General features: G+C 41.0%; 1 protein-coding gene across 8 annotated transcripts; it reads left to right on the top strand.

Moving 5' to 3' along the window:
* The first annotated feature begins 22 nt into the window (after positions 1-22).
* ANKZF1 (ankyrin repeat and zinc finger peptidyl tRNA hydrolase 1) lies at positions 23-22,928 on the top strand. Of its 8 annotated transcripts, none has more exons than XM_088146361.1 (18): positions 23-143; positions 608-714; positions 869-926; positions 5,670-5,787; positions 8,544-8,641; positions 8,904-9,006; positions 10,123-10,316; positions 11,376-11,491; positions 12,686-12,833; positions 13,679-13,901; positions 14,271-14,369; positions 14,760-14,918; positions 15,414-15,509; positions 15,784-16,036; positions 16,466-16,577; positions 17,144-17,311; positions 22,248-22,318; positions 22,397-22,928. In XM_088146361.1, the coding sequence occupies exons 4-18, from the start codon at positions 5,673-5,675 to the stop codon at positions 22,515-22,517; spliced, it is 2,076 nt and encodes a 691-aa protein (XP_088002487.1). In that variant the 5' UTR covers positions 23-143; positions 608-714; positions 869-926; positions 5,670-5,672; the 3' UTR covers positions 22,518-22,928. The 8 variants fall into 8 exon arrangements, with proteins under 8 accessions (XP_088002487.1, XP_025030385.1, XP_088002490.1 ...); XM_025174617.2 differs by having other exon boundaries at positions 843-926; XM_088146364.1 differs by having other exon boundaries at positions 843-926; positions 5,670-8,299.
* Positions 22,929-23,284: the final 356 nt, after the last annotated feature.

The following is a 23,284-nucleotide window of genomic DNA, read 5'->3' as shown; positions in this document are numbered from 1 at the left end:
AGACGCAGAGGATTGTCTCCTAGGGAAAATCCACGATGACGGACGGAAGTGACGTTTCCCACCCGGTGACAGAGTTGAGGGTCTCGTGGAGCGAGGGCGCTTTCCTGCTCTGGGTGGGATAAGCGTCCCGCACTGTAGCGGAGGTATCAGGGATTGCTTTAGGTTGTAGGGCAGCCATCGCCTTTCTCCCCTGAACAGTTGTAGCGCAGGGTAGCAGCGTGGGGTAGCTGAGCAAGGGCGGGGGCGGGGGCGTCTCAAAAATGTTCTGAGGGTGACAGTGACTGCAGTCTGCCAGTTGGTGGTCTGTAGGTTAAGAAAAGTGATTATACAGGTGTTTATAATGTTGCCCCCACATTTACTCTGTGTCTTGATTATAGGGAATACTAGGTACCTCTGAGACAAACAGCATGGACAAAGGCTCACAATTTCGACCTAAGTAACAAGTGTAGCTCTTCCGAGGACACTCCAGCAGTCTTTCTGATTTTGGCCGTGCACCTCATCTGCTGTTTTCCCCTTGTTCTACTTACCTCAACTTTGTCAAACAGTTTTATCTAGTCCATCATCTGATCACATCACATTATGAAACTATGTGTATTTCTACTTGTAGATCATTGCCTCAAGGGAACAGTCTGTATTTGATCCAGGATTGATTGACTGGCTCTTCTTGCAGACCACAGTACTCTTAGAAACTATTTCAAGCTCCATAATTCAAAGGTATATCTTTTATCGTTCACTGTTTCTTACGGCCTACCTTTCATACATTATCACTGAAAGACTATAGCTTTAACCATTCTGCTGTTTGTTGTCATAGAAATGATGTATATATTTGTGTTCCTCTCTAGGATTAATCCCCTCTTTACTTCTCCAGCACACTGTCCATCTTGAGCCAAAGAAAACATCTCACCTTCACTTCCTCACCATCAGCTGTAAGTTCACTGAGCATGCTGCTTGACATTATTTAACATTAACCAAAATGTTTTACTTTCTATTTTTATTTTCATAACAAATGTTGTGTTATCTGCATTTCTCAAAGGTGTTCTGGCACTCCCATTAGTCTGAATATACTGCATATTCTGGTATGACCTACACAATCAGTGGCCTTGCACTACTCAATAAAAGCAACAACCTCCTCAAATTTGCTTGTTCTCTTCGTTATCCATCTTGTTACAGTTATCTGATTCCATGTCCTGCCTTTTTTGAAACCTGCCTGTACATTTGACATTTCTCTCACTATGTTTTGTTCAATTCTTCTTTTAAAAATTTAAGCAAACTGAGATATCTACACTGATCTGTTCCAGTCTCTAGGTTGCATCATTTTTGTTCTATATTTTAGAAATGTTAGTTCTAATACTCAATGAGTATTTCATCTATATCTGGTATGTGTTGTATATAATTTTCTAACTGAGTTGGCTCCTGAATATATATTCTGTCTCTGTAAATGTGTATCATTTTAGAATCCTGTATATAAAGAATTTCAGTGTAGTATTTCCATCTTCTTTTAACTCCATTTGTCTATAACAGCTCTCCAGTGATTACTTGTAGGTATTCCTGCATTACTTTTAAATTTTCTTGATTTCTCTTAAAATATTGTTCATTTACCTTTTCTTGCTTTTTTTTTTCAATTTGTTGGTATTCTTGTCTTTCCTTGTTCTTTCTTGCAACATATTGGAAGAATGCATTTAATCACTCTACATCTTTCTTGATGTTTAAAGCTTTAATCCTCCATCTGTCTTTGGCTATTATTATAGCTTGTTCTGAAAGCCACTTGGATCTTTTCCTTTTCAAAATGTTGGGATTTTTTTCTATCAATTTCAACATTTCTTTTCTCTTTCCACAATGTCTCAGGTTCTCTTCCACATGCTAAGCACATTGAAAATGTTCCTTACTTTGATCTTTATGACTGTATATTCTTTGGATCAAATCTTGCCAGCACGTCTTCTCTTTTTAATATTCTGACAACAATAATTTATGTTCCACAATCTGCACCTGTAGGTGCTCTAACTAACTGAATTGCACATCTCCATCTTCTCTTTCCTATTATATAATTGTTTGAATCCAATTTAGTGCATCTTGTGATGTTTGTGTGTAAAGTCTGTATTCATGTTGCTTAAAGCAGTTACCAGCAAAAAATTGCATTTATCCACCCCAAATCTTGCTGTAATTCCAAGTTCTTCTAGTTTTCCAAGTTCTGTGTTGGAGTAGTACATCCTTCTTGGTATTACATTTAGTATCCCATGCAATTAGACATAGATTTCCTCAGTGTCTTTTATTGTTGTGCCTTTAGTAGAGGCCTAGCCTCCTGTAATATTAATGTTCACTGAATATCCACTAATTGTAGAAGATATGATTCTGTCATTTATTAGGTTACAGCCAAGCATATAGTTGCTCAAATTCCTTTGCAGCTGGTTGCTGGCCTTGTTGCAGTTCTGGCCAGATGCCTGGGGTGGAGTCTTGCCCTGTTATCTGGGAATGGTTTGAACCTGTTGGGTCTGAGGAAGTGGACAGGGTCCTTAGGACTGTGAGCTCGGCCATCTGCTCTTTAAATCCATGCTCCTCCTGGCTAATTAAAGCTGCCTGGGGGGAGGGGTGTCATGTGAGTGGGTTCTGGCAGTGGTGAATTCTTTCTTGGGTGAGGGGGTTGTTTGTTCACCTTTCAAGGAGGCCTTGGTTTGCCCCCTCCTCAAGAAACCATTGCTGGACCCCACTATACCGGACAATTTTCATGCAGTATCTAACCTCTCCCTTTTTAGGGAAGATAGTAGAGAAGGTGGTTACACAACAGCTTCAGAGGACCCTGGATGAAGCGGATTATCTGGAGCCCTTTCATTTTCAGGATTCAGGATTCAGACCTGGATATGGGTTGGAAACAGCATTGTTAGCACTTTTAGATGATGTCTGGCGGGAGTGGGATGGGGGATATGCATCCATTCTAGCTCTGCTTGACCTCTCAGTGGCTTTCAATACCATCAACCATGGTATCCTTCTGGACTGGCTCTAGGGATTGGGGGTGGGTGGCACTGTATTCTGCTGGTTCTCCTCCTTTCTCCAGGGTCGATACCAGTCAGTGGTGATTGGGGAGGAGAGATCCTGCCCTCGGCGCCTACTGTGTGGGGTGCCGCAAGGTTCAGTGCTCTCTCCAATCCTTTTTAACATCTACATGAAGCTGCTGGGTGAGTTCATCTGTCGCCACGGGGTGAGGTATCATCGGTACCCTGATGATACCCAATTATACAACTCTGCCCCTGGCAAATTAAGTGATGCTGTTGATGTCTTATCCCAGTGCCTGGAAGCAGTGGGGGTCTGGATGGGGAACAACAGATTTCAACTGAACCCTGGTAAGACTGAGTGGCTCTGGGTTTTTGGTCTGTCAGTTCTGGGACTATGCCATCTTTGGTATTGAATGGGGTTGCACTGCCCCAGACAGAGCCAGTGCACAACTTGGGGGTTCTTCTAGACTCACAACTCCTGCTCAAAGAGCAGGTGGCAGTCGTAGCTAGGAGGGCCCTTGCAGAGCTTCATGTTGTGTGCCATTTGTGCCCATTCCTGGATTGGAAGGCTCTGCTCATGTTCACTCATGCCCTGGTCACCTCCCAGGTGAACTACTGTAATGTGCTCTACATGGGGCTGCCCTTGAAGAGTATCCAAAGCTTCAGCTGGTATAGAATGCGGCAGTGCGGGCAGTTATGTGTGCCCCTAGAGCGGCACACGTTACACTTCTGCTCCGTGAGCTGCATTGGTTGCCAGTTTGCTTCCAGCCCCAATTCAAGGTGTGGGTTTTGACCTTTAAAGCCCTTCATGGCATGGGGCCAGGTTATTTGAGGGACTGCCTCTTTCCAATTACATCTGCCCGTCTGGCAGAAGAGGTATGTTGCGGATCCCTGCTAAGGAGTTATATTTGGCAGGACCCAGGAGATGGGCCTTTTTCTGCTGTGGCACCTGCCCTGTGAAACATCATCCCTCCTGAGGTGAGATAGGCCCCATCTCTGCCAACTTTCCAGGAGTCCCTTAAAATCTGGTTGTGTCAGCAGCCTGGGGGTTGCAAGGGAGTGGTGATCTGATGAGGTGGCTCCATTGTTTGTAATCTGACACTCTCTCTTAGCCTTTTCGTAATATTTTTATATTTCCTAAATGTTTTTTAAATTGTTTTTTATTATTTGTTTGTATGCCATCCAGAGTCATATCATGTGAGATGGGCAGCCATATAAATATGAGAGAGGGAGGGAGAGAGAGAGAGAGAGAAAAAAAACCCCTCTTCTTTCAATACTGGCACTATCGGTGACCAGGCAGCCTTGCAGCTTTAGTTGGACACATCATCAGATCTACTTGTGAAAATTCAGCCTTTTTCCCAGAAGGGAGAAGTTGAGGGAGGTGTTCAGCTAGCACCTAAATATTTCAGTCATGTTCATACAGCATTTTTGCTAATACAGAAGTGGTTTGTCATTGCCTTCTTCAGGTTTGGTTCTACAATTCTTTCTAAATGGACTAGCTTCCCTAACAGTCTCAGCTCTTATCCCATTGTAGAATAGTCTTAGCTTCATTCCTTGCTTTTTTGATCTTCCTTCCTTCCTTCCTTCCTTCCTTCCTTCCTTCCTTCCTTCCTTCCTTCCTTCCTTCCTTCCTTCCTTCCTTCCTTCCTTCCCTAGACCTATAAGACAAGGTACAAGATTTAAAATACAGAAGAACCCCCTAAAACAAATAATAATGAAAAGAGGGTACCATCCAACTTCTGCAAGTCATAGCTATTACTAGAAACTTGACAACCTTTGTAATGGTTGCCCAAGTTAGATCTTGCAGAAGGAAGATTGTAAACTCTTGGTCAGAAAGACAGTATTTCTGACAATTGGATTTATGACTGTCAGACACCATGAATGGTATAATGGGCAGTTTAACAATAAATAGTTCTCTCTATCTTAACATGTACACATGGTTATCGTATGGGAGACTAGTGTATTTACCTATTGCTCCATAATAAGTAGTATGCCGATTCAAGTCAAGGTAAAAAATCTATGTAGAACATGTAAGATGTTACAGAGATAACTGGGAACCATCTGGGGAGAACCAGCAATTACAAGGTAATAAGGGTAGGTGATTTTAGCCCTATCATTTTGTAGATCTAAATCCCAAGGATACTCTTACAGAAACTTATGGTCATTCTGGCATGTCAGGGCCACTGAACCATCCCACTATGTCAAGGTAATAAGGAATAGCAGCTTAGTTACTGGATTTTGCATAGGGCCCATAGAAATGCTATATATGGGGGAAAAAAGGAATCAGGGAGAAGCTTTTATAGCGCTAGAGTTGGTATCCTTTATAGACTTCCTTGTTTATGGGGTGTAGCTGAAGGGTTCTTGATAATTCTTTCCATATCCCTCAGGGTATTTCTCACTGTAAAACAGCGAATCTAGGTAGGAAATAAAGCCTTTTTTATTGCTGTAACTTACTATTAGAAAAGGGTGTAGTTCTTGTAATTATAATGATATATTAATCTACTTAGGTAAGAATGAAATTGGTAGCTTTAGTCATGCTTCTTCCTGTCCTTTTGTACTGCCCATTGGAGGTGGAGAGAGGTAATTTGTATCACTCTCAGAAGCCCTTGTTGAATTTAAAGATGTAACAATAAAAATGTATCTTTGTTCTTGAAATTTGCTGATTTTCCTCCATCTTTTCAGATCATGCAACCTGTTGAAACCTTGTCTGTGTTTGAGGCTGCTCAGAATACAGCTTTAATGAATGGACTTTGCGTTGTCATTGAGTCAACAGGAGATATCACTTCGGTGGCAGTTCCAGGTGCTGAATTTAAGGGCAATAAATGTAGATGTGGGTGGGGAGATTTGGCCAATGGTCACTTGTTTACCAGATTTGTAAAGTTATTGAGTCTTGAGTTTTTGAGTTGAAGTTGGTTGTGTTTTCATTTTAGCTTGCTTAGAACACCTGAAAAGGTTCTCTAGAACCTGGAAAATTAATGCTTGAGTTAGCTAACTTAATTTTATTAGGCTACAGGTGAGTACTACAAATGAATAACTGACTGCTGTTCATATAGTAGCTTGCCCTAACATAAACTTCAGACTTTGGAACATTGAGATATACTTGACATTCTTTGAAATGTTGACCTATTTTCTGCTGTCTAATGCAGTTGCCACTGGCTTGTTCTCAGAACTACTGAACCATGAACAGTCTGGACCACTAGATGGCAGCAAACAGGTTGAATGTTTTATGTCTCTTTTCTGCCATCTATTGGTAATTCAGATATTTGCACCCCAGAGCTGAAAGAATCATCAACTTGGATGGGACCACAAGGATCATTTGGTTCAACTTTCTGCAATGTGCAGGAAAGCCAGTTAAACCATTCATGATTTAATTGATCATCATCAGGTTGGATGGGACTTGGATGGGACCACAAGGATCATTTAGTTCTACCCTCTGCAATGTGCAGGAAAGCCAATTAAACCATTCATGAGAAGTGACTGTCTAGTGTCTTCTTAAAAACCTCCGGAGACGAAGAGCTGATAACCTTCCTAGGTAGACTATATTGTTGTACAGATCTCACCATCAGGAGGTTTTCCTTATATTTAAACAATCTAGGTAGTTGCAACTATTATTTCTGGTCCTAGTTTCTGTGTCCTTTCATGTAGTTTCCTTTATGTACCTGAACATGACTCTTATGTTTCCCCTTAGTTTTCTTTTCTCCTGACTGAACATCCCAAGTTCTTTCAGCTCATTCTCACTGGCTGTATCTTCAAATTTCTGTATTATCCTCACTGACCATCTCTGAATCCTCTCTAACTTATCAATATCCTTCTGGAAATGTGCTGCCAAAAATCTACACAGAACTCCAGATATTATATTGTTAGTGCCAAGAGGAGAAGAATAATTACTTCACAATTTTTTAATATAATGCTTCTAATTTAGCTTAGACTTGCATTAGCCTTTCTAGCAGCTGCCTCACATTGCTGACTGATGTTCATCTTGTTGACAGTAACCACAGCCAAGTTTTTCTCAAATGTAGTTTCCAAGCCATTGAATTCCCCAACTTCTACAGTATGCAATGTTCTATATTTTTCTTCCTAAAAGTAATACCTGATATTTCTCTCCGTTAAAAGATGTCTTGTTCATCTCAGCCTAGTCTTCCAATCTGTCCAAATTAGACTGCAATTTTGTCCTGTCATCCAGGGTGTTGGTTACAGCTCCTTATTTCAGAATAGGAAAATGCCTTGTCCACTAGAGTAATTACACTATCAAAGAAAGAGACTGTTGCTCTCCAGACTGAAAAAATGATTTCAAATTATGGTTAATGCTTTCTGCCATAATCTCAGTGTAATCCATGGTTTGTCCAATGCTTTCTTACCTTAATCATGACTTTGTCATCCTTTGTTTGTATGGAGGATTTAATTGATGGTGAACTTTACTTTCTGCTCTGCAGATATAGGATTCAATTGTATGAGTATCCTAATGTATTTGATGGGGATCTGGATAGGAAAAGCTGCGTTAAAATGCAATGGGAATTTGGCATTCCTAGAACATGGTTATGTTTAATAGGACGGACCTTTGAAATGGTCAGCATTACCAAATCCATATCTTGTACATGGGTTGCAGGATAGTTTGGCATATAGTTTGAATGAAATATAATCTGGATAGCTGAAAAGTACCTGTGCTGTCCTGAAATTACAGCAAAAAGGGCAGAAAGAGTAATTCTGTATGGTATTCCAGGGAAAAGCTGGCTATGATGTGCCCTTCTTGGTTAATTCTCAGATACCTATATTAAGCATCTCTCTTAATGAAATTGCTGAGAGTTGTGAGAGTTCACTAATGAGTGAATGAAATTGCTAGAGAGTTGACCCTATGAATGACCTAATTTAGACATATCAGGAAACCACTGCTTCCCCACAATGTGATTGAATCTCAGCCAGCCTTGAGTTTCTACATACTGTTCTCATCATCTTTTTGGTGTACCAGTTAAGAAAATTAGGAACATCCATTCTCAAGATAAACTAACCTTATTAACAAAGAATGGTTTCCTTAGTTGTTACAGGAAGTTGAGGTTAATTGTAAAGGTTAGTTGAGAATAGGAAGCAAACGCTTCTGATCATTTCAGAGCATTAAAATAGGAGAGTGACATGGAGAAAGTGGAAATGAAACTGAGCCACCATCTGAAATCTTTATGATATATGTGTATAAGTTGAGTACATTTGTTTCTTTATCAACTATTTAAAATTAATTTCTTACTCTTAAAGAATCTGTTTTCTCTTAATTGCTGAAGAAGCTTTATGTTTTCTACCTGGGAATATTGCAATTCAGATGTGTAAGTACTACTTGAATTATTCTTAGTGAGCCATATGTCAGGATTGTTTTTTTTTTTTAATCTGTTTTCATTTCAGTTTTAAGGTTGGTATAATCAATTTCTATTACAGTGTTTGTGTTCCTTTCTGTCACTGATGAAATGTTGTGTCTGCTTCTTTGACTGGATTTTGATAAAGGCATACATTCATCGCATAATTTTGTATTAATGCTGTTATCGGTGCCCATTGTTCTGCTGTCCATTGCAGAGACCAAGGAACTTCAGCAAGCTAAACTGGTCTTAGAGGTATCAGACCGGATGTATTGCTCTGTTTGCTCAAAGGCTTTTGAGAATCGAGATGAACAGGTGGGCATTACTGAACTTGCTCTGTAAAAAGTATGTTCTCTTTGAACAGGACAGTATCTTTTGCCTCAAGTGAAGCCTGGGGATTTTAAGTTCTTCAGATCACTGCAAAGATCGGCCATGTATTAATGGGAATTATAGTTTCTAGGTGAAAAGTCATAAAGGCATACCAGCTTCATTAAAAGAGTCTTTGCTTACCCGTTGTACCACACAGGAAATCTGGTACATGTGTCAATCTTTTGAACTACTTACTATTTCTATTCAGAAGGAGCATTATCGGCTAGATTGGCATCGCTTCAACCTAAAACAGCGATTGCAGGGACATCAGATGCTCACAGCTGAAGAATTTGAGGCAAAGACTCAAGCAGGTGAGGAGAAATACACACAAAGGGCCATTCATGCTTGGGGATTCTGTTAATTCTTATGATTTCAATCAACTATCATTCTAGCCTAGCAGAAAGATTCCAGCCATCCAGCTGTAGAATACTTAATTAATTAATCATTAATTAATCCCCCAAGGATGGCACATGTAACACCTTTGCTGTGAGAGCTGCATTGGGTGCCAGTTTGCTTCTGGATCCAATTCAAGGTGTTGGTTATCATCTTTAAAGCCCTACATGGCATGGGTCCAGGTTACCTGAAGGACTGTCTCATCCCCATCACATCAACCTGTCCTACCCGGTCTGGCAGAGAGGGCATGTTGTGGACCCCGCCAGTGAGAGAATGTTGGCTGGCAGGGCCCAGGAGGAGAGCCTTCTCTGCCGTTGCCCCCGCCCTGTGGAATATTCTCCCCCCAGAGGTGCGGCAGGCCCCTACCCTCCCGGCTTTCTAGAAAGGATTAAAGACCTGGCTCTGCCAGCTTGTGTGGGGCGATATGAGCTCTAACTATCCCTGGGGGTGGTTAGCGCCCTGATGGCACTGCCTGAGTTATTCGCCAATTCTCCAACTTTCTTGGACTGTATTTATTATTAAGATTGTTTTTATATTGTATTTTAATAGATTTTATCTCTGCTGTAAACCGCCCAGTCGTTTCAGTGAGATGGGTGGTGACAAATTTGATATATAAATAACATTAATTAATTAATTAATTAATAGATTAGTGAAAGTGAATCCCTGGTATCACCCATTAATTCTTGTGATTGGAAACTGTATTTCAGTAGATGCAGCCTAAAAATAACATTTATCTTTTTTGCAGTCCTATCCCAGCACTTACTCATATTATCACTGTAGTAACTGTAGTATTTGAATCCTTTCTATTTGACTTTAGTGAAACTTCTGCTGAGATAATACATAGGGTTGTTTAATGTTTTAGATCAAAAGGTCATTTTTATTCAACTAAGGTCTCAAGGAGGAAATGCTTAGCTAGCGTTAATGGTATGGACTAATTCTTTAGCAGAGGCTCTTTGGTTTTTGGAAAGAGCAAAAAAACTTCCAATGATGAGATTTCTAGCTTGGTTATCTTTTTTTCATTACCTTGTACACAGATGATGTCTCCAGTATCTCTGGTTCTGATTCCAGTGACTGTGGGTCAGATAGTGAATCTGAATCACAATCTTGCCTGAACAGTGAAAGAAAAGGAACTGGCTATTGCAATCCACGCTCTCAGCGGGTACTTTTCAGAAACTCCGAAGCCCAGCTCATCTCAGTCTTTCGCTGCATTCTGCTAAACACGACAAAGGCATGTCAGAAAACACTATGGCTAACAGCCTATTTGGCTTGTTCCTCTTCTAGCTTTTGCCTCCTTTTAGTCACTAGTTGCCCATCAGCAAATGATATACTTGGCTTTTCAGCTGCCTATCATAAAAGAACACACGTGACATCCAGCCCGGGTTTTAAGTAGTCCAGTGTGTGCTGCAATATCACCTAGTTTTCTACTTTCATGGGCTACTGCCTCCCTTCCAAGCATTTCGAGACTCTGAGTAATATTATTATCTCATCCAGCTGAAGCTGGTCTTAAACTTCAATTCTTGTGGTTAATACATTAAAATACAGCTAGTCCTTGTTTAGTGACCACAATTGGGACTGGCATCTTGGTCATTAAGTTAAGCGGTCGCTAAGTGAAACCATGACTGATGTTACTTCAGCTTTCCTTTGCTTTACAAACCTGCAAAGGTCATAAATGCGAGGATTGATCGTAAAGTTACTTTTTCACCACTGTTCTAACTGCGAACAGTTGCTAAACAAGGCAGTTGCTAACCGAGGACTATCTGTATCTCTCTTTGCCAGTTGCCCTAGTCTTCTGGTTGTGACTTTTCTCTGCCAGCACGTTTCTAATAGGGCTGTTTATAAAATAAAAACACATTTTGTTTCAAGCTTGGAACCAAATACTAGCCCCACTCAAAGCCATGCTAAATTGGCTGTGTTTCAACAAAACAATATTTGAATGGGTTGAATGTCCCATGTTGTCCCACTTTGCCCCCAGAAATTATTTCTCCCTGCTCATGGTTACTATTTCCTAGGAAAAAATTGTCCTTTTCTGTGGGATGAATGGTTGTGGTTTTCCAACTTCCCAAACTTCTGTGGAAAAGAAAATCCACTACTTTTGACTTTTATACTTTTATACTGGCTTGTACTTTTATACTGGCTTGGAACTGCAGAATTTCTCTATCTTACAAAAAAATCTTAGCATTCCTCTGCAGGCCAAGAATACCCTAAAGATCAAACGTCCAGTTTGAGAATGTGTTTTTTTGCTCAATTTGTGACCTTTCACTAACTGATGAGTTTGGTGTATTTCCAGGGCAGTTTGGAAGAGCCTACAGAGCTAGTGACATCCCTTCAGAGGCAGAACCCCAGAACCTCCTGGGTTATCCTGATGGCTGGTGGGGGTCACTTTGCTGGAGCTGTTTTTCGGGGGTAAGAAATGGAGGGTCTAGCTGTCATGGTGGGTCCTCTCTGCACTGTAAATGAGGTCTGTTAGAAAGCTGAAGGACACTATGGCCTGGCTCATACCTAAAGCATCCTTGGTTTATTTTTCACTCAGCATAATTTCAACTAGGTTGTTTGGCTTGTTCTATAAATCATGTGGTGCAAAGTTTATTCAGTGATATAACATACACACACACATCATGGATACTGGCTTAGCTTTTTCTGAAGCAAGAAGGGAGATAGAAAGAAAGGAGATTCTTCAGGTAAGCAGCAAATATGAGAATTCTCCCTGGATGGAAAAATCCTTCTTCCCCCCCAAATCCTTGAATTAGTTACCACCCTTATATCACTTATCTCGGGGATTAAATCAGTTAGAATAAAATGAACCCAGTCTCACTTTCTATGGCCCAGGATTTCAGATGTCATTTAAAAATTTTGGTCAGAGAATAAGAAGGCTACTTTTTTTTCTCTTCCTGAGCTGAGGTGAGAGGGATGAATGAGGAGTTTCTTTAGCATGCAATTGTGATGTAATTTACTTAGTTTTAATCTATGATCTCTCAGAGATTATCTTAAACAACTTCACTGAGATAATCTGATTCTTTGATTATCAGCAGGTTGCGATTAGCCTGAATTTTAGAATGATAGTTAGTCTTTTTCTTTTAAATGCAACATTTTATAGTAAAAGAGGTATAAAAGTTACATAAATACACACATATACAGTAAAACTGACTTACAATTTATTATTCTTTTTTCTTAGACCCAGTGATTGAAATTAATGTAAGATACCTTCAGGCAAACATTACAATGTTTGTAAATGTTAAGAGAGAGGGGTGAAAGCATTAAAAGACTAGAATCTACCAGGTTTCAGTAATGGAGGAGCTACTACTGTGCCTCTGCCAACCTGCAATGGAGACATTCCTTTCATTGCAGGCTGTCTTTGATAAAATGTGGGGAAACAGCATACGTTTCCAGGCTAGCATTGATGTTGATGTCATGGCAATTCACATAAGGGAGACAACTGGTGGGATAGAAAATGGTGAGCACTTGGATATTTTACACATTTGTGTAACAAGAAAGGTTCCCCATCACCTATCTGTGAGCTAAAACTTTATTTGACCGTGTATTTTCTTAATGGTCCTAGGTATTTACTTCTGCTGAAGGCTATATTTCCTTTGTTCCCAGGAATGAGGTGTTGGCACACAAGACTTTCCATCGGTACACTGTGCGAGCTCGACGAGGTACAGCCCAAGGAGTGAGAGATGCTCAAGGAACAATGCTGAAATCTGCTGGTGCCTCATTACGGCGGTATAATGAGGCTGCTTTGCTTAAAGTGAGTCTGCAACCAAGAGTAAACCTGCAAAGTGACAGGATTTAAGGGGTCTTGGGTCCTTCCTGTGGCCCTATTGTTTCAGAGTGACATTGCCCAGGCCTTCATGGAGAAAATACAATTAATTTAGTGGGCCTGTGTAGATTCTTGTTAGTCGTGTGTATGTGTATGTATGTGTGTGTGTGTATGTATGTATATGTATATGTGTATATATATATATATATATATATATATATAGAGAGAGAGAGAGAGAGAGAGAGAGAGCAGAATAATGGAATATAAAGAAAGATGGATCACTATAGCCTAGTTATATGGATTCATCTTTCTGCAGTTCTTGCATATCAGAGTATGCGTTCTGTCAGAACATTTGAACTGTGTCTGCATTCCTGTTAGCCCTTCGAGGTAGTCCAGACAAGAAGCACAAACTATGAGCACTAACACTACCTTTATTGTAAGGTTACACTAATAGAATCTTGCAAATCTGAAAGCACTTCTCCCCCCCTTTACTTTACTTTACTTTACTTTCCAGAAAACTAGAGACAGTCCCTTCTGAGACATTTCCCACACCCTTTTCCTTCTGTGGGCTGGGATACCTCTTGCATGATGGTTGTCTGGGCTACGGCTCTTCCTCCTGTCTCCCAAGGTCATTCCCACACACCGCTACAATTCCCTCTCTTACATTAAAAAAAGTTCTGTGGGAGAGGAAAGTACCAGGAATCTCTTGAATAGTGGATCCTGTTTTGCATTTAAGCTGCAAATCAGTGCTCGTTATATTGCACTGCTGCTAAACTGGCTCACACCAATATTGAATATTGTGCATGAGTTGTTCCTATTGCACTTTTCTACAGGATATTCAGGAGCTGCTGATGAGCTGGACAAGTTATTTAAAAGAAGCAGAGTGCATCTTTCTTCGTGCTCCACACAATAACCGAGCTCTCTTCTTTAGTAGCAAGCATGGTCCTCTTCAGCGAGGTGACCCACGTATCCGGGGCATTCCTTTCAGCACCCGAAGAGCCACCTTCCGTGAGGTGGAACGGGTGCACGGGACTTTAAGCGGTCTGCAAGTATATGGTGAGCTGTCATTTAATTTTTTCTCTGTTGTTGGCTTGGCTTTTATCAGTTAAAGATACTTTTTTGGTACATAATGCACTGCCAGTCAAATTATTAAGCTTTCTCTGGAATGATTTCTTTCTTTATTCCCTTCAGCACCACCCAAATACTTGAAATTGTGCTCTAAAAGCTTTGTAAGTAGTTTTCTTAGCTTTATCCCAGCACATCAGTTTTCTATCCTGCTCTTGTAAGTTTTCTATTCTATTATAGAAATGTGCTCAAAAATTATGCCATTGGGGTGCTGTTGGAAATGTAATCTTAAGTTGAGCATTTTAAGAGGAAAAAACAGAAGAAAATTAGAATCAAAATTATATTCTGATTCTTTCATAGGAAATAATACAACAGTGGCAGATCTGATTAGTTCTCCTCGGAAGACCTGGAAAAAAATAGCTCGTAAGGATGAAGCATCTACACAGTCTCAAGTCACTAGTGAGTAGGAGAGCCATTTTTGAAGCTGAAGGAATACACTGTTTTTCCTAATCTGCCACCTTTCTGGTCAGTGTAGATATTTTCTGCATCCTTTTCTTCCGACTCCTAACTTACAGAATGAAAAGACTATTACAGGTGTTGAAGGTAACAAAGTACAGGGATTCTGCCTAGAGTGGTGAGTAGCTTTAATGAAAAGTTCCTGGAGGAAAATGTTTCAGACAGCATAAAGTCTGCTAATGTATAGGGTGTGATCATTGCAGACTTTCATAATGACTGATGGAGCACAGGAGGATAATTTAAACAACCAGTGTAACCAATTGTTCTTTCTCTTTCCCTCTCCCCATTCTCATCTGAAAATGAGAAGACTGGGCTATGTTTATTTTTTTATAGTCTCTGTAGCAAGGACAGAGGAGGAAGAAGAAGTAGAAGTGGGGGAAGGAAATCTGGAGCTGGTGGAGGAGACACTAAATTTACTGGATCTACGTGAATTTGAAGTGACACCAAAACAGAATCGCAAAAAGAGGAGGAGGAAACCCAAAGCACTGCCAAGTAAGTGGTTGAAATAATAGTTATGCCAAAAAACAGGTTATACCTGTTTTTTGGCATAACTGTTAGGTTTATTGCTTTCTGGAATAATCTTCTAGGATAGCAACCAGAATTATAGAACTAGATAGACTTTTTGGCAGCTACTTCTTTTCACAGTCTTGCATATTGAGACAAGGGGCCAATGAACTATAGGTTCTGGGCAAAATAGGGCAATGAGATAGTCTGCTAAGAAGTTGGTGTTGTCTTGAAACTTCATCTGAATCATCGAGAGTAGGAGAAGATCTGTGGCCTTCAGATGTTGCTGAACTACAATTCTTGACTTCCCCAGCCAGCATGACGAGTGGTGAGGAATGCTAGAATTTGCAGATTAGCAACTCCCTATCTCAGGTGTAATTTCACCTGTTTTTAAATCCTATTGGTGCTAAAATGGCAAGGAGTTAGGGAGACGGATTAAAATCAGGGAATCTTCTAGTATGTGTTCTGTCACTTTTGAAACAGAGTCTAACACGGAGACTTCAGGAAGTCTTGAATCCAAGACCTCATTATGTAGAGGACCGGAGTCAACTGAGGTCCAGGAATGGCAAGAGTCTCAAGGTGGGTATAGGAGTATGTGTGGGATAACAGGTACATTATATAGTAGCCATTTTGGCCTTTATTCTAGACTAGGATCCTGTGTTGACAGGTTGGTTCTGTGACTAAATGCTTTTGGATGTGTTTTGTTTTCATATTTTGTTTTGTACTGATGTTTTATTGTGTTAGCTACCCAGAAGTGCTTTATGTGAGATGGGCAGCTATATAAATCCCAATCATCTCCTCCTTCCAAATAATAATCTCAAATGCACCCTGAATACCTTTCTCCTCCTCCCAGATGCTCCCAGTACACCTGTGCAGGATGCCTTGTTCACAGCATGTAAAATGGGAGATGTGGGAGCCCTACAGCATCTTCTGGGAATGGCTGATAATGCAACAGATGACAGTGAGTGCAGTGATAAAGCCACAAAACAGTTGCTCAACACACCCCTGGATGAGAGTGGCTGGACTGTTTTGCATGTGGCGGCAGCAGCAGGAAGAAGTGCAGTTGTGCGGCTCCTGTTGGAGAGTGGGGCTGACCCTGCCGTCAGGTAATGTCCATCAGGAGAGGGATGTATCAAGGCCTGAGTTAACCATGGTTTTAAACTGTATTTAGTCTCTGCATGGGATCTGCCTTGCAAACCTAGCAACAAGCAGCTGAGAAGCAACAACACGCTCCTCTGTGGCATTTCCTCCAATGTCTCAGTTTCCCTCCCAGTCATTCTGTAGTCTGGCCCCAGGACTTCCATAAATATTAGGAATTAATTCTCTACAAGAACCAGAGTACTCAAAATTGTTTTGACATATTTACACGGAAGTGTAAGTCTTCTGAGTAGCAAACTATAAGCAAGTTGTCCTATTTCATAGCTGGAAAGGTTTTCACATCTCTTTATCTCAGCATTGATTATTATTGAAGGAACACCTTTTTGTATCTGTTCTATGACTTTTGGTTCATAAAGCACCGCTATTTTATACTCCAGGGACAGACAAGAACAGCCTCCATACTGTGTGTCTACCAACAAGCAAACCCGTAATGAATTCCGTAGATTCATGGGTGAACAGCCGGAGAAGTATGACTACATCCGGGCTCAGGTGAGTGGAAACAAGGACTTGAATATATGTGTGAGAAGTTGGGAAAGATCAGGGGTAAACACCAACACCTGTGAATTTGAGGACAGCTGCTTACTGACCGTCTTTGCTCCAACCAACTGCCCATTTTTTCTCATTTTTATCTTGATTGATTTATATGATCTGTAATTTGTGGAGGAGCTTTACTTCTGTGTTTCTCTTATCGAATAGTCATTCAGCAAGCATTGATCTGGTAAGCTAAAGTTGGACTACATATGTCCCTCCATATTTTGTTCATATACCTCTCAACCAATTTAGTCAGGGAGGAATGATGGGAGTTGGCAGTCCATCAGCTAAAGGGCCACTCATTGCCCACCCATTAGTGAAGGACATCTTTAGGTATGGAGAACTTTAAATGTTCACTTCAATTGTGCAGTCTAGATTTTGTCTAGGAAGCATTCATACAGTGATGGGGAGAAAAGCTTTGTTCAGGATATAGAGAAGATTAATGTCCTCTTTAGGATCATTTTTTTCCTTGTTACTGGGATCTCCCCTATTCTGCTTGATTCACATGTGCAGTATAACCACAGGTGCCTGGACCTCTAACTGCAGAAATGGAAGCCAGACAGGCAGAACGCCGACGAGCACAGAAAGCCCTACGGAAGCAGCGAGAGCGAGAAGAGCGAGAAGCACAATTGCTTCTGGAGCAAGAAAAGGAAGAGAAAAGGCGTTTTGCTCTGCTCAGTGATCGTGAGAAGGTCAGGGCTTAAAGTTGCTCGAAAAGTGGTAGCATTTATAGTTCTTGTGTTTACTGAAATGTTCTGCTTCAAAATAAATATGTGTTCTCTGCTGCTTAGAGTACTCTTACATTATTATGGTTGGTCGCATAGTCAGCCAGTTGTTTTGACTGGATTTGGCATTTTTATCCACCTATCGAGTCCTTTCCAAGGACGTTGGATAGGCAGATGTTGTTGTTTGGCGGTGTTAAAGGTATCATCGCAGGATGTAAGCTGTTCCAAGTAAAGCTGCCTTTTGCAATTGGCTGATGGTGATTTTGTCAATGCCAATTATTATTATTTAAACTTATATGCCACCCAACTCTCATTGACTCTGGGTGGTTCACAACAATCAAAGAAATTATGATAGAATGGAAAAAAAAATAAAGAAAAAAAGATGGTAAGTGCAATGAAGTGAGGGCAAACTTCCAAACAAGGCTTCACACATTAAATGTATTTTGCTCTTTTCCTGTGACCCTTACTGTATCTGCCAATCAAACATTTTGACATGACGTTCTTCTGGTTTTAGACTGCTTTAGCAAATGACTTTGATAAAAATTTAGTATTAGTATTTTTTTCTGAAGAAGATAGTTGACCAGCTATTTTTCAGTAAAGATCCACTTCTTTATTGCCTTCTGCCAGACATTCTCACTGAAATGCAGTTTATTATATCTGTTTTGCCTTTTCAGAGTCCATCTATTCAAAAATACCTAGCAGTTTTTTGTTTTAGGAACGTAATTTTTCTGGAAGAGCCACTTAAAGTATCCTACTGAAGCACAAGTCTCCTTTTACTTTAGACATGACACATAGCCTTCAAATAAGTGAGGCTTCCAGTGAGAGGCAATATATTTGCTTGTCTGTCCTATTTTATGAATGTTCACCACCTTGAGTCTCCTCTATTCAGTAGAGGCTGGTATACCTTCACATTTTCACCAGGGCCAGGGAGAAAAGTTTCTTGTGTGGGGTATGTAAGATGTTGAAGAAATGTCTAGGGATAGCCCAGGGGCTGAAGGGGGTCATTGCACCATAATGGGAAACTGGCTCTCTCATTTTGAATGTCTTGATCCCAAATCCTCTGCTTAAATTGGACAAGGCTTTATCAAGGCCAAGGGTAGATATTGATGGAATGGAAAAGTCACTGTATGCCAGATCATGATTAATTTGTCTCTTTAGGAAATAAACTAACCTATCTAACAAAGTAAGATGGACCAAGGAAGTTCACCAAAGGATTTCCTTGAACAGAATCTAAGGCAACAAAGTCTCAGAAAAGCTCCAAAGGAAATCTGGTTAATACTAGCCACATGACAGCACTGAGAGATACAGTATGTGTTATAGCTTTTAGGAATTTTGACTGGATGGCTTCTAAGCTTGAGGTATCCTTATAGATGTGCAACTGAGCACATATAGCATCAAACCCAGAATATTAGCTTTAAATGATTTAATTACTGCTGGGACATACTACAAGTAGTCCTCACTTAACAACCCAAATTGGGACTGGCAACTCTGTTGCTAAGTGACATAGTCGTTAAACAAAACATCAAGTGATTGCTCTGCTTAATGATGGCAGTTCCAGCAATCCCAGTTGCTGTGGTTGAATGAATCCCATGCGGTCATTAGCTGAGGACCCACCCTGATCCAAGCCATTTTTGGAAGAAGGTAAGGAACTGCCTCCACTTCAACTCCCCCCCATCTACCAATCTCCCTCCAATCTCTGCCCTTTTGGCCATCTGCCTACCCACCACCACCAGTGGCTCCTGCCACCCGGCCCTGCCCACTACACCATCTGTTGCACTGCATGCCACTACCAGCTGGGGCCTTCTTTCATGCCACCTCCTTTCACGCTGGTGCAACCAGCTCCTCCTTTTGGGTGTGCAGGCTAGGGCCTCCTTTTGCTGGTCAGGGCTTTGTTTTGTGAAAGGAAGCCCCAGCCGGTGCATGAAAGAAGGACCTGTCCAGTAGTGGTGTGTGGTGCAGCACACACACACAGGCCTGTAGTTCCCACCTGCCAGCTTGTGGGACGTTTCCATGGTGTCTCCCCCATGCGTGGCCAAGATGGTGAGCCCAGTGGAAGGGAGGCAGACAACGACAAAGGTCAGCTGGGGGGGCAGTCATAAATGCAGGTGGGCCCGAATTTTGTTCATGTGACCACAGGGTCACTGTGATGGCCAGAACTTCAAGGACTGGTCATAAGTCCCTTTGTTCAGTGCTGTCGTAACTTTGAACGGTTGCTGAACGAATGGTCATTAAGTGAGGACTACCTTGTAGTTAGCCTATTGGCTTGCATACTTAATAATCACAAGGGATGCTCTTTAATCTCTTAGATTAAGCTCACTCCATTAGTCCATCAGATGGAAGACTGAAAATGGATACCTAAAGGTTTTGACTGATCAATAAGTCTCCCACTGATCTTCCAACTAATCGGTGGCTTAAACACTTTCTTAAGAATGCTAAAACCTACATTTTAGAGTAACTAATTTCAAGTTATTCCCTAGAGCAAATTCAAATTCAAAATTTATTTACAGTCCAAGACAAAACACTCCATAGAACAATAAGATGATAAGAGCTTTAATGCACCTATGCAGACCCACATGAGTTGTGGATAGAATAATTGCATCACTAGTATATAAGAGAATAGAGATGAGGTGATGGGCAAGAGATAGGGGATGAAATTCTGGCTTAGCAAAAACCTCAACAATGTCATCGATACACAAATTAAACAGTAATGGAGCAAGAATACATAATCGTTTTAACACTTTTTGGGTAGAGATAGGTTCAGATAGATTGCTATTGTGATTGCCCTTAATTAGGTGGTGGGGTAGTACCATTATGCAGTGCTATTATCGATTCAAAGAGATATTGATCAGTGTAGCAGCTAGTTTCCTCCAGTCTCTCATGTACTCAGAGGCTGTGATGGAATGGGTTGGCGAAGGCCGCGCTTGGGGAGATAAGCATTTGCTTAGCCCCCAGAAAGAGCATGGGAAGGTGAAGAGGATGAGACTGACACCACCCTAAGGAATTCGCAGTGTTTGCTTGCTGGCTTGGGAATTTTGGATTCAGTCTGGCAAGATTCTGTCTTGAAGGTGAAAGCTAATAAAGGCTTTAGAACTAAATCTGTACTGTCTCATGGAGTTGCTTGGGCTGAACCTGACAGAGGCTGCCCCTAAGCCTGTAAAAGCAACGTAGTGTTTTTGGTGTACTAGAATATTTCTCAGTTAGATGGCATAAATGGTCTATTGTTGAACATCCAGACCTGAATCTGGCCTACTCAGGGGCCAAGATATTCTCTGATAGCATCTAGTCCAATAGTTTGTAATGTAAGACTCTAGCACATAGTTTGCTAAATACAAATAAAGGATTAATTGTTCATAATTAGCAGGGTTGCATTTGTCACCTTCTAATGTATTGAGAAAATGATAGAATTAAGCAAATCTTTTGGGATAAATAGTTATTTACAGTGGTAAAAAGAGGGATTAATGTGGACACCCACCAAACAAGATTCGTTTTCAGGAATTCTAATAATATTAAATATTTGCCAGGAGTTTTACTGTTTTTCAATTGAACTATCAGCTTTTGGATTTCTGAGGGTGAAACTAGGGCCTGTGGGAAGGGGGCCATCTAGAAGGAAGGCATGCATAGCACTACCTAGTGTCATTTTGAATAAGCCATGGAAGTGTTCATCCCAAGGCTTCAGAGGAATTAGGTTGTTGCTATTAGGGTTAATTGTAGCTCGTATTCAAGAGACTTAGGGCCAAAACAGCTGATTGTTTTACATATCACTCTGTTGAACCCTGGCCTGATTCTCTAGTGCATAGTATTGCTGCTGTCCTTTAGTAGTCTCTTGTAACTCTTTTTTAGTAACTCTTTTTTAGTAAATGGAAAGAATTCCACCAAGAATTGTTGTGCATATGGGTTTTGAGTCTTCTGGACATGGGAGTTGGAGTGTTTCCATCTTTGGTTCTGTATGGGGTGGCCCTGCCCCATTCAGGCTTGGTGCACAATCTGGGGGTTCTCTTGGACTCACAGCTCCTGCTCAAAGACCAGGTGGCAGCTGGACCACAGGGGCCTTTGCACACAAATGCATCTTGTGTACTAGTTGCACCCATTCCTGGACCAGAGGCCCTACTCATGGCTTAATCACCTCCCGATTGGATACTGGGCTGTCTTTGAAGTTCATCTGAAAGTTTCAGTTGGTCCAGTGCAGTGGTGGTAGTTATGGGTGCAGCTCATTACACCTGTGTAACACTGCTACTCTGCAAACTCCTTTGGCTTCCAATAGGCTTCTGGGTACGATTCAAAATTCTGCTTATCACCTTTAAAGCTCTACATGGCATAGGACTGGGATACTTGTGGGACCACCTTCTCCCAAGAACATCTGCCCACCCCCCATGCTCCCATAGGTGGAGGGAGTTCCCTCTTTTGAATTTTGCCACCTTACAGAAACTAGTACTGTAAGTGTGCCTTTTTGATGGCTGCCTCTGTGCTCTGGAACAATCCCTCCTTACTCCCCCCCATACAACAACAGGCCCTAAGACCTGGCTTTTTCCATAGGCAAAGTTAAGTAGAGTTCTCTTGGTTTTTGTGTTTAATTGCCATTTTATATTTATAAACTGTGTATGTTTTAGTGTTAATGGTTCTTTTTCTTCATTGCTTGTTTTTCTGTTGTATGCTGCCCAGAATCACACTGAATTGGGTGGCCTTATAAATCCAGTAAATAGATTCTTATAGACTAGGGATATAGGAAATCCTTTTATAGTTTGACTGAGCTCTGGTCTGCCTTTGGATAATAGGGCTGTCCAAATTCTTTCTTTAACCAACCTTTTGAGACTATGCATTGAACTTCATACAGAAGGATGGGGGCCCTTCTTTTTCTTTACAGTGGCCTTTTGCAGTGGTTCCTAATTGCTTGTTTTCATTCTAGCGTGCTCTGATGGCTGAGAGGAGATTTGCTTCCCAATTAAAAGACTCTGATGCATCTTTGACCAACACCAGGTACCTTGGGAGGGTGGTAACTTCCTGAGAAATATTCTTTATGCAAAACCACATGATTTTCATCTTTTGTATCCACAGACGTTGCTGGTTTTGTGGGGAATCCCTGCTGGGTTGCGTTCCTTTCCATTATCTTGACTTCTCCTTCTGCTCCACAAGTTGTCTGCAAGCCCATCGACGAGGGAAAGCTGCTTCATCCTAGCTGGGGGTTTTGCTTTGGCATCAGGGGACTGTGCTTCAACAGAAATCCCTCCCTGTGACTGTTGTCACTTTAGAATGATGAGAGATCAAGTAGAGCAGGGAAGTCACAAGTAATTGTTTCCATGTACTTCATAGGAGGCTAATATGGACAGCTGTTATTTGAGAAATGAACTTTCTTCATGAGAATGTATGTTTTTCAATTTTAAACTAGAAAGTTTAGGAACTGGGTAAAAAGGTTATTAGGGCAACCTCTCCCCCAGATATGTTGGGCCTGCCCCACCAGAATTCACTGCTGACTGGGAGTTCTGCAGGTTAAGAATTCTAATACATCTGAACTGTGCTGGTTAGAGAAGGCTGTATTAGGCAGTAACTGAACAAAGAACATAGATAAACAAAAATGGAAGAATCTTGAGATTATGTTGTGTTTTTTTTGAGCTAATGCTATTTGATGATCTCTTAGCTAGTACTGTTTCACAAATAGCAATGGATGTCTTAAGAATCAAGATAAACCCATGGTCGTATTTAATATACAGCACAGAGAACTTTACATCTGTTATTGATGTTTTTACGTGCCTTATCACCAAGTATGTCTTGTGTACGTCCAGCACTTACCAGGTTCATCCTATTTTCACTGAATCTTTTGCCAGTTTCCAACTGCATATCTGTTTTCTGATATTAGTGCATTGTCAAGAAATAAGCAGCATTACAATGCCATGCCAGGTACATGTATATTTAATTTGGTGACTAGTATTATCCAGCCTGAGCACC

The sequence above is a fragment of the Python bivittatus genome, unplaced genomic scaffold, assembly GCF_059951505.1.
Source record: "Python bivittatus isolate LINGU-HERP-01145 unplaced genomic scaffold, Pbiv_v1 ctg000480_np1212, whole genome shotgun sequence".
NCBI lineage: Eukaryota > Metazoa > Chordata > Lepidosauria > Squamata > Pythonidae > Python > Python bivittatus.
This window is presented reverse-complemented; position numbering and strand designations above follow the sequence as displayed.